The 14,205-nt window shown below is 33.5% G+C and overlaps 1 protein-coding gene across 2 annotated transcripts in view; it reads left to right on the top strand.

Moving 5' to 3' along the window:
- CRPPA (CDP-L-ribitol pyrophosphorylase A) overlaps window positions 1-14,205 on the top strand; it is a 55,958-nt gene that overhangs the window by 13,929 nt on the left and 27,824 nt on the right. For both annotated transcript variants that reach the window (XM_088150660.1, XM_007438956.4), the window contains exons 3-5: window positions 2,142-2,291; window positions 12,154-12,258; window positions 13,699-13,744. In XM_088150660.1, coding sequence (XP_088006786.1) covers window positions 2,142-2,291; window positions 12,154-12,258; window positions 13,699-13,744 — 301 coding nt within the window. The remainder of the gene's footprint in view (window positions 1-2,141; window positions 2,292-12,153; window positions 12,259-13,698; window positions 13,745-14,205) is intronic.

Below are 14,205 nucleotides of genomic sequence, written 5' to 3'. Positions count from 1 at the left end.
AATTTCCTATTTTTAAAATACTAAGCTGTGGGAAAGGTGATCTGCGTATTATTCTCTGTGGCTGCTATTTATTTTCTGTGTTGCAATTTCCAGTATTTGCATATGCATGCAAATTCTTAGAGGTATGAAACTGTCTTTCAAGATAATAATTTAGATGGAGATCCAGTTATGCCTAGAATAAATCCAACAGACTACCTAGAATAAACAGACTAAACAGATTAAATAGATTTGGATAGGTCTAGCTAAAGTATGACAAGAACTGGATCTAAGCCAAATTACAGTTTAGTGTTTTCTGTTGTTTCTAAACTCTAAGCTTTAGTTGTTAAAAATTAGGGGTATTGCCTTATGAGAAAAAACTAGAAGATTTGGGAATCTTTAGAAAAAGGCAACTGAGGGGAGATGTGTGTATAAAATGATATAAAAAGCAGATAGGAGTTTTTTTTCCCCTCTCTCAAAACACTACTTTTTTGCAACAGTAACTGACTGACCGGCTTGTCGAGCTTGACATCGTGGGCTGAGAGAGAGTGAGTGGCCCAAAGTCACCCAGCTGGCTTTCATGCCTAAGGTGGGGCTGGAACTCAGAATTTCCTGGTTTCTAGCCTGGAGCCTTAACCACTAGACCAGACTGTCTCTCTTTCTCTCTCAAAACACTACTGTATGTCTAATTATCAGCAGTATGATGCTCACATAACTGTTCATGGTATCTGTTCTCTTCATTGCTTCATAGACTATGCTCAGTGAAAATATATACCCACAGTAGTACCAGAACTTGAAAGCAAGTAGCTGTCTTTAGTTGTGAATATTAGAATGCTGTGAAGTTTTTGATAGTGTCCAAAATGAATCTGGGTCCAATATCAAAGCATAAACTATGGATTTACTGATAAATAATATAACATATAAATGTCAGTTCTTTGGTTGTTACAAATTAATTTTCAATTTTGTTGCTAATTAAAATAATTCCAAAATCAATTTAATGCCAAAGAAGTAGTGTAATTCAATATCAGTTTAATGTTCATAATGCAAAATGTTTACTTTCTGAAAAAATAACTGAAATATTTAAGTCACATAATTGTGGTTGTTTTATCTTTGAAGGTGGCATTTCTGAAAATGTAAAATAGGTATTTCTTTAAGAAAGTTCTGCTAACAGAAGTGGTAATTACAGTTATGGTTAAAGCATGTTGATTACTAGAGACATAATTGGCGAGAGTGTGGATGTCTGAAGAGAAGTACATGTTCCTACTTGTTGCAAAAATAAGTGCACAGTTAATACTGCTTGAATATAGAATTTATAACACATGTGGTTATGAATGCTGTCAAATAAAAGTTGTTTCAATTGTGTAAATTAATATTCACTGTGCAGTAATATGTGAAAAGGTTTTTTTAATTAGGATGAAAAGGAATTAATCATATTGATTTATATAGCTATGCTGTCTCTCAATTAAATTATATGCCTACTGGGCAAAGAGAGAATCTCTTCTAAGTTACTCTGTTTTTGAAGGGCTTGAAAATAAATTGGGGCAAGTTTTTGTGACAGTAACATTGTGATTCCCATTGGCAGACTTCTTCCAGTAAGAGGGGCAAATACTGGGCAGAATAGGGTAAATGAGGAGTCTGAAGAAATGTTGGTCAATTCTGTAAACTAAAACCTTCCCAACAAAGTCAGTGATCAGATCTGGGTGATTTTTCCCTCTTTCTACCTATGTGCTGTGATTGAAAACAAGATTCAAATGGATATGTTTTTTAGGAATGTTAATGTTTATCTTGGTGAAATAGAGAATTGATAACATTAAAAAGTGAACATTGGTACATGGTTTTAAGGTACTTACAAAACACATACTGATACTGCATTTTGCTTATGCTTGTACACATGCAGCTGAATTCTAGATGGGTGGAAGAAGTAATTTTTCATTCATTTTGTTATCTAGTACAAATAGTTGATCATAGATGAGTCTGATATATAAATATTTTGTGTAATTATATTAGGATGTGCAGTTTATTCACAGGGAATTCATCTGTGTCTATATTAGGCTGATAATCTATGTGGAGATAAAAGTCTTTAATTTGTTTGGACTTGTTTTAAAGCTGAGATAAACTAAGATAAACTCTTAAATCTTTGTTTAAAGACATTTTTTGTACCCTAGGCAGCAGGAGCAATCCGTCCTCTTGTCTCCACAGTTATTGCTTCCACTACGGATGGATGTTTAGACCATTCCCTAGATCGTGCCAAGTACAGAGCAAGTGAAATGCCTCAGGCTTTCTTATTTGATAAAATCCATCAAGCATATCTTCAGGTAAGTATTTTGCTTTTTCTCCCCAGAATAATATAAAGGACAACTGATAATACTTAGTATTTGAAAAAGAAAAAAGAAAAAATCTACATAATGATTTTGGCAGCCTTATTGTCACCGAATAGCAATGTTCTATGATGTTCTGTTATTGTACTATTGTACTTCTGGACAAAGAAAATCAATAATGGATGGTGAATTTTATACCTCAATCTTTCTTCCTTTTGGTTAAAAAAGAAAGAAAAAAGTATAGATTTATATATTGTAAAAACTGAATTAAAAAGCCAATTAAAAATACAAATTATTTTTCATGAATATTTTACATCCATTTATTTTTAACAAACAGAATTTTATGTTTTTATTATCCCAAAGGACTGAAAAGATGTTGCCTGCCAAATCTGGAATAGTTATAAATATCTTTTTCTAGCCTCTGCTATAAAGCAGACCTTGTTCAGATAATCTAAACATGCATAAGTGGTAAACTTTATATATATATTATAGGTAATATATATTAAAAAATAAAATGAAAAAGAGTACCAAAAATTGGATCTTACTAAATATAGAATATCCCCAAACAAACAAAGCCTCCCCACAAAGAGGAGAATTTGTTTAGCAGTTGTGGTTTCTTAAAGAAGCATAAATGACTCAGAAGGAACCAGTATTGTTTTGTAGTTATTTTGGAGAAAGCTCATTTCAGAATGAGGGCTGTGAATACTGCCATTTCTTTTGCAATTATATTGGCACTTTATTTTTGTATTTGATCTGTGAATGTCTTTATGCAAAAGACAGATGCCTTTTAAAAGTCAAGTTTAGTGATGATGTTCTTGTCTCAAGTTATGAATAATAGTTTGGTAGCTTTTCAACTTGAAACTTGTATCTATCATTTCATTGCAGAATTTAGTCATTGCTACATGAATCTAGTCACTGCTGTGAGATGGACAGCTCTATAAATCGTTTAAATAACTAAAAATAAAATAAACTTTAGATTTATCTGTATTCTTTTTTTCAAAATAATTTTTACTGAAAGTTTTAATAACAATAGTAAAAGAGAATACAAACTAAACTCAGAAAGAAGGGAAAGTAAAGAAAAAAAATAAAAGGTGTACAGAAAAAAAGAAAAGAAAGAAAAAGAGAAAAAGAGAAAAAATATTTAAAGAAATAGCTTCCAATCTTCATCACAAATAAGTGATGAATAAACTTAATAATTCATCACTCCCTGTAATATGAAAGTATCTCTTCCTCCCATAATCTATCACTTATCCATACGCAAATAAAATAATTAACATTCTAGTCCTAGTGTCAGCACAAAGTCTGTAAAGGGATCCCAGATTTATACGAACACATTTTTTTATTTTTTAGATGTTTTTTATCCCACCTTTATTATTTTTATAAATAACTCAAGGCGGTGAACATATCTAATACTCCTTCCTCCTCTTTTACCCACAACAACAACCCTGTGAGGTGGGTTGGGCTGAGACAGAGTGACTAGCCCAAAGTCACCCAGCAGGTTTTCATGTCTAAGGCAGGACTAGAACTCACAATCTTCTGCTTTCTAGGCCAGCATCTTAACCACTACACCAAACTGGCTCTCAAACATTTTATTTTAACCTTGATCAAACAAACCAACTTTGCATTCCTGTCTTTTGTTTGTAACAATCTTAATCTTTAGTTCATTCAGATGCTGTTGTAGGATTTGATCTCGCTTCCATTTTTCTTTTTCTCATCTTGAAGATTTTTTCAAGACTTTAACCAACTTCTTTTATAAGTCCATTAAAAAGTCCCTATCAGGTCAATTTCTTGGCTTGTCATTTGTATTTTCACTTCAGTTGTTTTCTTTGTCTTATAGTCTCTAATTTTTTATTTTCCAGTACTTCTTCAAATTTTTTATGTTCTAATATTTCTTCATCAGGCAAAATTTGTTTCATCTCTTTATCTTGTAAATCTTCCCAAATCTTCTCTCTTACATTAATAATTTCTTTTTTGATATCTTTTGGACAAAATCTATTCATAGAAGCATGCATCATTGCTGAGATTGAAGCTGCTATTTTTGACTCCATTCTGCAAAAATCTCTTTAAGTATTTCAGATGTCATAGCATTTTCTGTCACTTGACAAGTTCCAATGCTGACCAAAGACAATAGAGAGGCTTTTCACCTTTTTTTTCTCTTTTCCCTTTCTGCATGGAATCTTTAGTCCCCTCTAGTGTTCAATTTCTGAAATAATAAATTCTCAAGTTTTTGTTTTGACTTAAATAGACTAAATAAATTGATTCCCACAAATGTGTTGTTTATTTATATAATTATTTCCAAACTCTTATTGCAAAGGTCCAAATACTCCATTATTCCAAGTTTGTCTGGTCCCTTAATTTGTTTATAACTTTCTTAAATCAGATTCTTATTTAGCTTTTTGCCATTTATTTCTAATTCTTTAAGTTCAGTTCTTCTTTTAGTTAAGAATGAAGGTAAACTCATCTAGTGGCTTTTCAGACTTGTTGTTTTGAAGATCCCTAATATCCTTACAATAGTTTAATAGGTAATTTCTGAGAGTGATTAGAAAGTGAGTTAGCAAACTCATTCAGAGACATCTTAGGTCACCATTCCTCACCCAGAAGCTCTGAATTATCTGTATTCTTTTGAAGAAGAAGTTGTAATACTTCTTTTGCTTGGCTAGATATTTGGCTTGTGAATTAGTGTTTGAATATAGGCAGATCTCAGGGCAGACCCTCACAGTCTCCTTCTCCTGCTGCAAGGACAGTCTTCTATTTTCCAAGGACATGTCCACCTGTCACTGCCTGTGTCTCATTATCCATCTGCAACTAAGTCAGCCTGAGGATTAAGAGAGGTGGTTCTCTCTGGAAGTGGCATTTTCCCTCTTATCCCACGTCTGTATGCTATATACATGCTATGTAGAGTCAATGAAGTGAATGGGAATGCAACTGGAAATGACATTGGCAAACTTGCACCTCTAATTAATTCTGCTTGTTTCCTGTGGAATGTCCCTTTCCATCCAGTTTCTGACCTGTTTTTCTGCCCCTCAGTCCTTTTTTGGCTGAGAGGGAGACTGGAACCCTGGCTTCTACAGACCTGATTTTCATGGCTGCTTAAGTTATAGCGTTTCTATCCTTTTCCAACTCTATGGATGTAATTGCTCATATAGATAGCTGATGAATGATTTGTACCTGAACTCTTTTAATTTGTCTAGTAACTTAGATGTAACATTATTTTAACAATATGCCTCATAAAATAAAGAAAACAGCTCTTCCTCAGTCACCTCAAGTCAAGAGTTCTGCTCCAGAAATGAAGACAAAAAATGGATGAGCTTATGCAATCTATTGACATGCCAGATAGAGAGGAAGGAGTGATGGCTCCTTCTCTAATGGACTGGGTAGAACTTTGTTAATTCCTAATGTACTGCTAACCCAGCTAGAACAAATAAGAAACTTTGAATTATTAGTGAAATTCCAGCCCATTTATAAATAGATTGATATTAAATTTACAGGTTTGGAAACTGGCATATCTGGGATCCATGGAGATCTTAAAATCATGAAAACTCAAGCCTTGGAAGTGTTAAAGAGAATTATTGCTATTCTCATGAAACTAGAATTAAGACCTTAGACAAAATGATAGCTCATTTTGATATCTCATGATAAAGTAATTACAGAATTACAAACAGAACTACTTAAAGTAGAGGGGCAATTCAGCAGAAATAATTAAAAAATAATTAACCTTTCATTGGATGATGAGCAGCGGAAACCCTTATTAAATTACACAGAAGGGTGCCTTCAGGAACTCTTCTCATTGCCAATTGATTTTAAAGTGAGATAATGGATGCTCACAGATTAAGAGCAAGAGGGAATCCCTCACAGATATTTACCTGTATATTTGTTAATTTCTAAGGTCTAGTCAGAGATAATCTTTTACAACTTTCAAGACAAGCTACTAAATTGAAACACCATGGACATAAAATTATGTTTTATCCAGATCTTTCTTTATAAGTGCTTCAGTGATGAAAAGACTTTGATTTAGTACTTATACTCACAAAAACTAAGAAAGTCAAATATTATTTTTTTGTATCCAGAATCTCTTACATATCTCTTGGAAAAGAGAGCAGATTTACAAACCTATCTGCCACTGTAGAATTTTTAGAAGGTCTGAGCTTATCTGATGAGTAACAACTTTGTTTCTCTCCTCCCTCCCTCCCTCCTTCCTTCTTATATAAGTACCGTATTTTTCCGACTATAAGACGATACTTTTTTCTAAAATCCTTACGCTAAAAATTGAAGGGCATCTTATTCAAGGAAGTAAGCCGAGGAGACAACCGCGTGGTTGCAAAACTGCCCATACTTTGTCTCTGCAAACAGGCTTCCTCCTATTTCTAGCCTCCAATCACGAGTGAAATAGCTTGACTCTGCAAACAGGCTTCCTCCAATCACGAGCCTCCAATCACGAGTGAAACTGCCCATACTGTCTCTGCAAACAGACTTCCTCCAATCACGAGCCTTATGTAACTGACGTCAGCTGATGCTGAACAAACCAATTAGAGGAAGTCTGTTTGCAGAGACAAGCTATCGGCAGTTTCACTCATGACTGAATGTAATCAGTTATGCAAAAGAGCATGGAAATAGAGCTGCAAAGAGACGGTTTGGATCTCCTCCCACCGAGTGTATCAGGTAAATGTTATCTAATTACTAAATAAAAAAATGTTTTGCACTATCTTTAAAATATTGATTTCTTAATTGTGGGTTGGAAAAGTGGGGGTCGTCTTGTACATGGGGGCGTCTTATTGACGGAAAAATACGGTATTTATCCAGACACTTTTCTGTGTCTTTATTCCCAGATGGGGGAATGGAGTAAGGACATTAACCTAAGCCAAACTGGAGATACAAAATTGAGTTATTTTCTTTTCTTTTGTTTTTAATATCAGCAAACTTGGGGTGGGCACATTTTTATGTTTTGTATTTTGAATTTTTTAAAACTTAGATCCATGTTTATCAGTCTATATGCATGTGCTGTTGAGTATACTTATTACAGTGCAAGATCTCTGTAACTCTGGGAAACTAACCTTGACAAGTATTTTGTCATCAAGGTATTTAAAGTATAGTAGTCATTTGAAATGGACTTAGATTTTAAACAAGAAAAAGAAGGGACAAATGTGCAACAAGCTGGAAAAATTACAACCAGATTTTATTATTATTATGTTGCAAGAAGCCCTTTCCTCCCTAATGAAGCATAGGAGCTGGGTTGGACAACCTTATATTAGTGGATATTCAAATAAAGCATGTGAGGTGGCTGTTTTAGCAATCTTAAAATTGGTGTGGAATATGAACATGGCAACAGTAAAGAATATTTTATTTTTTTTGGTAGTAAATAGCTACTATCCCTATTACTCTGATTAATTACTATGGCCTTGCTTTTGTTATATGCTAGAAAGCACATAGATAAATACATTAAGTATATATAGCAGTAAAGCTTAAATTGGGGCTTCTACACTCAGAAAAAAATGAATATTATTTATTAAATTTATTATGGCTACCCATAATAGATTCTGGGTGGCTTACAAAATTCAAAATACACAGTTAAACCATTAAAAACAAAAAAATGTGACAGTCCAGATTAAAAACAATCATGTTTTTAAACATGATAGGCTCCGCAAACACATTAACCCCAGGCCCCAGGCCAGTGAACAGAGCCAAGTCCTTCCAGAACCCCAGGAAAGTGGGTGCCATATGTTCCTCTGAGGGGATGCTGTTCCAGAGGATGGAGCATACTCTCTGAAGTATATTAAATGGATTAATCAGAAATACTGAGAATCAGAAGAGAAAGCTGGAAAATTATTTGCTTATTGTTTGAGACAACCCCTTCCTACCCCCATCCCAAATTTTTATCTGGAGATTTGGCCCATGATGGACTGTTACTTAATGAGACAGAATCTATTAATCATCAGTTTTATAATTTTTATGCAGTTATATCTTCTAGGGGTTCCTGTAACCAAACATTAAATTACCAGTTTCCTGGGAAATAATTGGAAGAGATTTCTCAGGAAGATAAAAATAAATTGGCACAATCATTGACATTGCAAGAAATCATAGGGACTTTGCAAACTATGAAACTGGGGAAAACCCCTGGACCAGATGGACTTCCAGTTGAATGGTATACAGCTTTTATAGAATTGTTGGTTTCCATAATAAATCTTTCAATCTTTCATTTATTATTTTATAAGACTTATATTACAGTAATATTAAAGTATAAAAAGTCCTACAAGATGTGCAAGCTATAGACTAGTACCACTGTTAATCTGGACACTAAAATATTAACTGCAGCAGGGGTTAATATTTTAACAGAAAATAATGCCATCTATAATTCACCTATCTCAATCTGGATTTATAAAAAATAGAGAGGCATTTGCAGAATCTGCCTGGTGATTAATATGATGATTTTGAATATCATGGAGATAAATTGGAATCAGTTCTAATTTTGTTGGATGCTGAAAAGGTCTTTGATATGCTCCAGGCTGAAGTTATGAAGTGTGTTCTAAGGAGAAATAAGTTTCCATCATCTTTTATTCATTACATTAGATTTGTGCATTGGGATCTTTACCCAGTGGATTATTATGAATGGATTTGTTTCTCAACCTGTTAAGTTATTTGTCTCTCAACCTACATTACTTAATAGGCTGAGAGACAAATCCATTCATAATGGATTTGAAACAAAGGTGTCCCTTGTTTCATTTATTGTATATACTTGCAGATAAACTGAGAATTTTAGGTTCCAGAACACACCCCAAAAATTGGGTTTGGCTTATCAATGGGTGGCCTTATCCATGAGTATATATAGCAATATTATTTTAAAGTATCCATATATACTTGCGGATAAGCCAACCCTCAAATTTTTAACCAAAGTACTGTGAAAAATGCACCATCTGCAAACAAGCCAATTGTGAAAATTAAAACTTACAAACATTTTGAGGGTCGGTTTATCCATGGGTGGTGCATTTTTCGTGGTGTTTTGATTAAAAATTCAAGGGTCAGCTTATCCACGGATGGGCTTACCCACAAGTATATACAGTAATCTTCAAAGTGCTATTTGAACCATTGGCTACTTCCATTACATAGTCTCAAAATATTATAGTGGTACTCAGCACTGAATATGAATCATTCTTATAGGCTGATGATTTTATGGCTGTCCTTTATAATTATGCAATATCATTATCAAAGTTTATTTGAAGTCATAGAGCAATATAGTTTATATTCTGGTTATACCATCAATTGAAATTAGTCTAATATGCTCTTTAGGAGGTCTATTATATTTAGTGATTACTGAAGAGGTTAGGATTTACAATTTGTACAGATTCTATACAATACTTGGGTTTATATCTTTCTTGAAATATATCACAATATGTTCAGTTAAACATGACTACAGTGTAGATACAATTTCACTTAGTGATAAAAACACCCATTAAGATACTGGGCAAGATCAATGTTTTTAAAATGAACATTACATCGAGATTATGGCTAAAGCTCTTTTGAATATCTTTGGCCAAACTGAGGTTATGTTAAGATGATGCTTGCTTTAGCCTATCTGATTTTCATCTATATCATCAGGCTTTATTTTAACAACTATATATTTGTTTTGTGGTCCTGGTATGTTAAACAAATCTTCACTTGCAGCCTTGAAAGCTCCAAGGGGGTTATTTATTCTGAATCACATGAGAAATTGATGCTGGGGCATTACGCAAATTTGAAAATAGTGGGAAAGATGTTTTATTGGGATGCTTATGCTGAACAAGGGATCATCACTTTAAATCAGTTGATTTCTAATGACTGTTGTAAATATTCTTAGAGATTGCATATTGAGTATAACTTACCTATAGTATTTACTTGGGAATATATATAACAGAAGGATGTATTAAACAGTATTGCCCAGATGCGCTAGCAGCCTCTGAAGTATCTGCTGTTTTAGGTTCCTTAAGAGATGTAGCATTTGAATGTAAAACAATTAAGGAAGAGCAAAGCAGAGAGACAGAGAAACAAGAGTCCTTTTCCTGCTCATCTCAACTCCTAAAGCCCCTAATGATCAATAGAATAGAATAGACCAAGACCTGATGATTCTAGATTTTCATCTCTAACAATATGTTCTTTATATTTTAATAAACTTTAGACGTAACCATAAACATTGCCTGAAAGGAGAAGTAGCAGGCTGAAAAAGTACTTTGGTTTTTATAACTCATCTGCTTTCAATTTCATTGCTTCATGGCAATTGCATTGATGCTAGCATTCCACAAGAACATAAGCAAGAAGTTTGAGTACACCATCTGCACACCCTATTGTATTTCAGGAAAGCAGAGTATAAACAAGTTCTACTCAGTTTTGATTAATAATTTGCATAAGACTTCAATGTTTTAATTTATCAAAATCTGAAACAGGATTGGTAGTCTGAGTGAACTTGAAAGTTTTAGATAGTTCTGTGTTGATTATCTCTTTGGTATACTGGCAGATTCTGAATATAATATGAACTTTGTTGTTGTATAAGGGTAAGGGTTGGGCTATTTTAAAAAAACTATAGAACACACTGGGAAGGGAAAAAATGCATCATTTTACTAATGGGTAATCACATTTTTATAACTTGCTTGTCATCTTATAGCAAAACACAGCTATAAGCCTTTTAAAATAACATGCCTAAAATGTTTTTTTAAGGTTTATATAGTTTCTTCAATTTTATCATAGAAGTAGCACACAAATATTGCAAGAGAAAGAAGTACCATTTAAAGTTATTTCATATCGGTTAGTGATTATTGATTATTTAACCGAACCCATTTGAATTCCTTCATTGCTTTAAATTAACATGTAAGACAGGGTTCCTCAACCTCAGCAACTTTAAGATGGGTGGACTTCAATTCCCAGAATTCCCCAGCCAGCCATGCATGTATCTGTGTGTGTGTATTTATGTGTTTGTGTGTATATATGTAAACCTCAATTTCCTTTTGGGCATGCATGGGTTTAGTTCAATATATCTTCTTTGCCATAAAAGCAACCAAGCTTAGAGAGACTGCATTGTGAAGAGACTGAATGTCAGTATCTGCTTCTTCCTAATGCAAGATCCTCTGACAGCTACAGTAAACTTGGTTTAGTAGGGGCAGAATCACATATTCCAGCATTATCTTGCTTTGATTGCCTCCAAGATTCTTATTGAGAAACGCAGTGCTTGTTGTAACTTAACAGAGAGATAGAAAGATTTTAATGGGCCTCTGAGTAAACTACTTAACCTAGATGCCTACATATCCATCCTTATCACACTTTTTGGTATTTTACTAATTATTTTGAGTTTGTTCTTGGATGTTGCTATTGTGGCTTACTTACATATGTGACACTATCACTTTGCCAATTTACAATCTGTCATGATACAACACTATCAATATACTGAGAGTAAACAGACAATAGTTATATAATGTTACATTTGTATCCTGGTGCTATGAGACATTATTATTAGTATTAGTAAATATGTGTTTAATTGAAGCACAGTGATAGCTGTGCAGCCAAACAGGCTGAATTCTAAAGTGATATATCTCAGCATTAAAATTGTTAACTGCTATCATCACGATATGGGGCATTTAACTGTGCAGAGAGGGAGAGAGAGAGATGGTTGGGAACTGCTGTGTGAATCTAAAAATTTTTTAGATTCTACTTTTTTGCCCAGATGGATATATTATATTTGTAGCAAAATATATATTTCTCCAAAAGTTAACCAAGCATAGCTCAAGATAATCTATTTGGTTGAAGCTATGTATATCCATAGAAGATGATGTGTCATATTTTAAATGCCATATTTTATTTCAAAAATATTCTATAATTTGTTCTTTTTTATTCTCTAAAGTGTAGTGACTATGATCTGGATTATGGAACAGAATGTTTGCATCTAGCTCTAAACTATAGCAAAATAAATGCTAAACTTATTGAAGGGCCTTCTGACCTATGGAAGGTAAGAGCATTGCTATTGCTGCTTATTAATAGTAAAACGTTTTCTTATGATATGGAATTTTTTACAGGGGGTTGATGGCTAGGTGTTAATATTACTGAATATAATAAAAACATCTAGTCATCTAGTTACATTTATTAAATTAATGTTATTAATTAGTAACCTTTGGGGTCAATAAAATATTTCAGTAGAAGACCATCAGTGGTATCATTAAAACATCTTGAAAGAGAAAGCATAGAGGAGAGTGGGAAATCTTTTGGTAATATCTAACATGGGAGGGAGCAGGGGGACTAGGACAACAGTGGGCAAGAGAACAACACAAAGAATGTATCACATAGTGGATAGGGCTGGATTTGTTTCTCCCTGTTTTGGGTTGGCAGGAAAGGTTCCTTTGTATTTTGATCTATGCAAAGTCAAGTTTAGGGCTTATATTACAGTTACACATTACAAGAAACTGCACAGTCAAATTTTCTGTAGCAATTATCAGAGGAACCTTCAGGGATGATAAAATACATGTATGGGACTATATATGCAAGTTCATGGCCTGCCAGATTGGGTTGCATGTTTCTTCTAATTCTCCATCTGATTTGGAGAAGAAGGAGGCAATGAGCCCTCTTTCCTTAGGAGTTCCATTGGAGAAAAGGAGATGGTCTCCTAGTCTTATTGCTTGGATTTTGCTGCTATAGCTGCAAATAAGAAAAGAAATTACAGACTTTTTTCCTCTGTTGGTGATTGGGACAGTCCCACAAAATATTTAGCCTTGGAAGCAGCATCACCATTTGGTGGCAAATGCAGGAAAATCATCAAGTGCTGATCTTGTCCCTTTACCATGCGTTGTGTGCCTCAGGGTTAGCGATTCTGACTTGCAGGAAGAACCAAGCAAGAGTGGCAAGCGTACTTTTTCATTTCTGTTAAGGTATTTCAGTTAAATGTTATGTCAAAATCATTGCTAATACAAACTCTTGAAATCACCAGTCCATGGAGAGTATTACAGTATATGATTGTACTATTTTCTAAATTTATGTTGGATTTACTTTAATTGTCATCTCTTTGTCTCTCTACTGAGGAAAAAGTAGTTGAACAATTAGAAACCCAAACACTTGTAGATCATATTGCACATTAAGAAGATTATAATTTTCAGATATATAGCTCTTACTAAATGAAAGATAATTACTTTATTAATTGTAAATTATAGTAAATAATACCGTTAAATGAAACATATACTTCTTTGCAAGGTTCAAAAATTAATTCTCAATAGATTTTAAAAATTGCAAAATCTATTTTAAATCTTTAAAAAAAAATTAAGTAAGGTTAAGAAATCAATAATTTCTTGGAGGTACTTATATATAAATAGTTCTCTTTGGATACTCTTCTGATTGGGATTATAGATTAGTATTATATTCATTGTTCTGTAATATCTAATTAGGCTTATTTATCCTTTAGGTAACTTACAAGTGGGATCTTTTTGCAGCTGATTGTTTAATCAAAGGTATGTGTTTTTCCTTGTTCCCTCAATTTACTTATTATCTTCTAGGCCTTGGACACAGTCTCCAGTTCTTTCTGATAAATTCCGCAGTTCCTTCTATATGAGATTGCTTTCTAAACAAGGGGAAAATCTCCTGCATATAAAAAGAACAGTAGTGAGAATTAAAATATTTCTGTAATTACTACATTTGGTAATTTTGAAAATATACTATTCATTGAGAGTTGTAGAATGTCAGTTTTGTTAAATATGTGGCATTAATGGGAAATGGCCAATGAGTGTGAATAGATGATGAGTGACATGATATATAAGGTTGCTTTTGGGAAGAGCAGAAACAGTATTATAATTATTTATAACCCTCATAGCTTCAGATATATTGCTGTCATATGCAGTGGTGCCCTTTGAGTTTATTTTTGAACATGACATCATTCTAGGGTCTTCCTTTCAGTATTGCTGTACTATTAGTC

This window comes from Python bivittatus, unplaced genomic scaffold (assembly GCF_059951505.1).
Source record: "Python bivittatus isolate LINGU-HERP-01145 unplaced genomic scaffold, Pbiv_v1 ctg000610_np1212, whole genome shotgun sequence".
Lineage (NCBI taxonomy): Eukaryota > Metazoa > Chordata > Lepidosauria > Squamata > Pythonidae > Python > Python bivittatus.
Note: the sequence above shows the minus strand (reverse complement) of the source record. Positions and strands in the feature narration are given on the sequence as shown.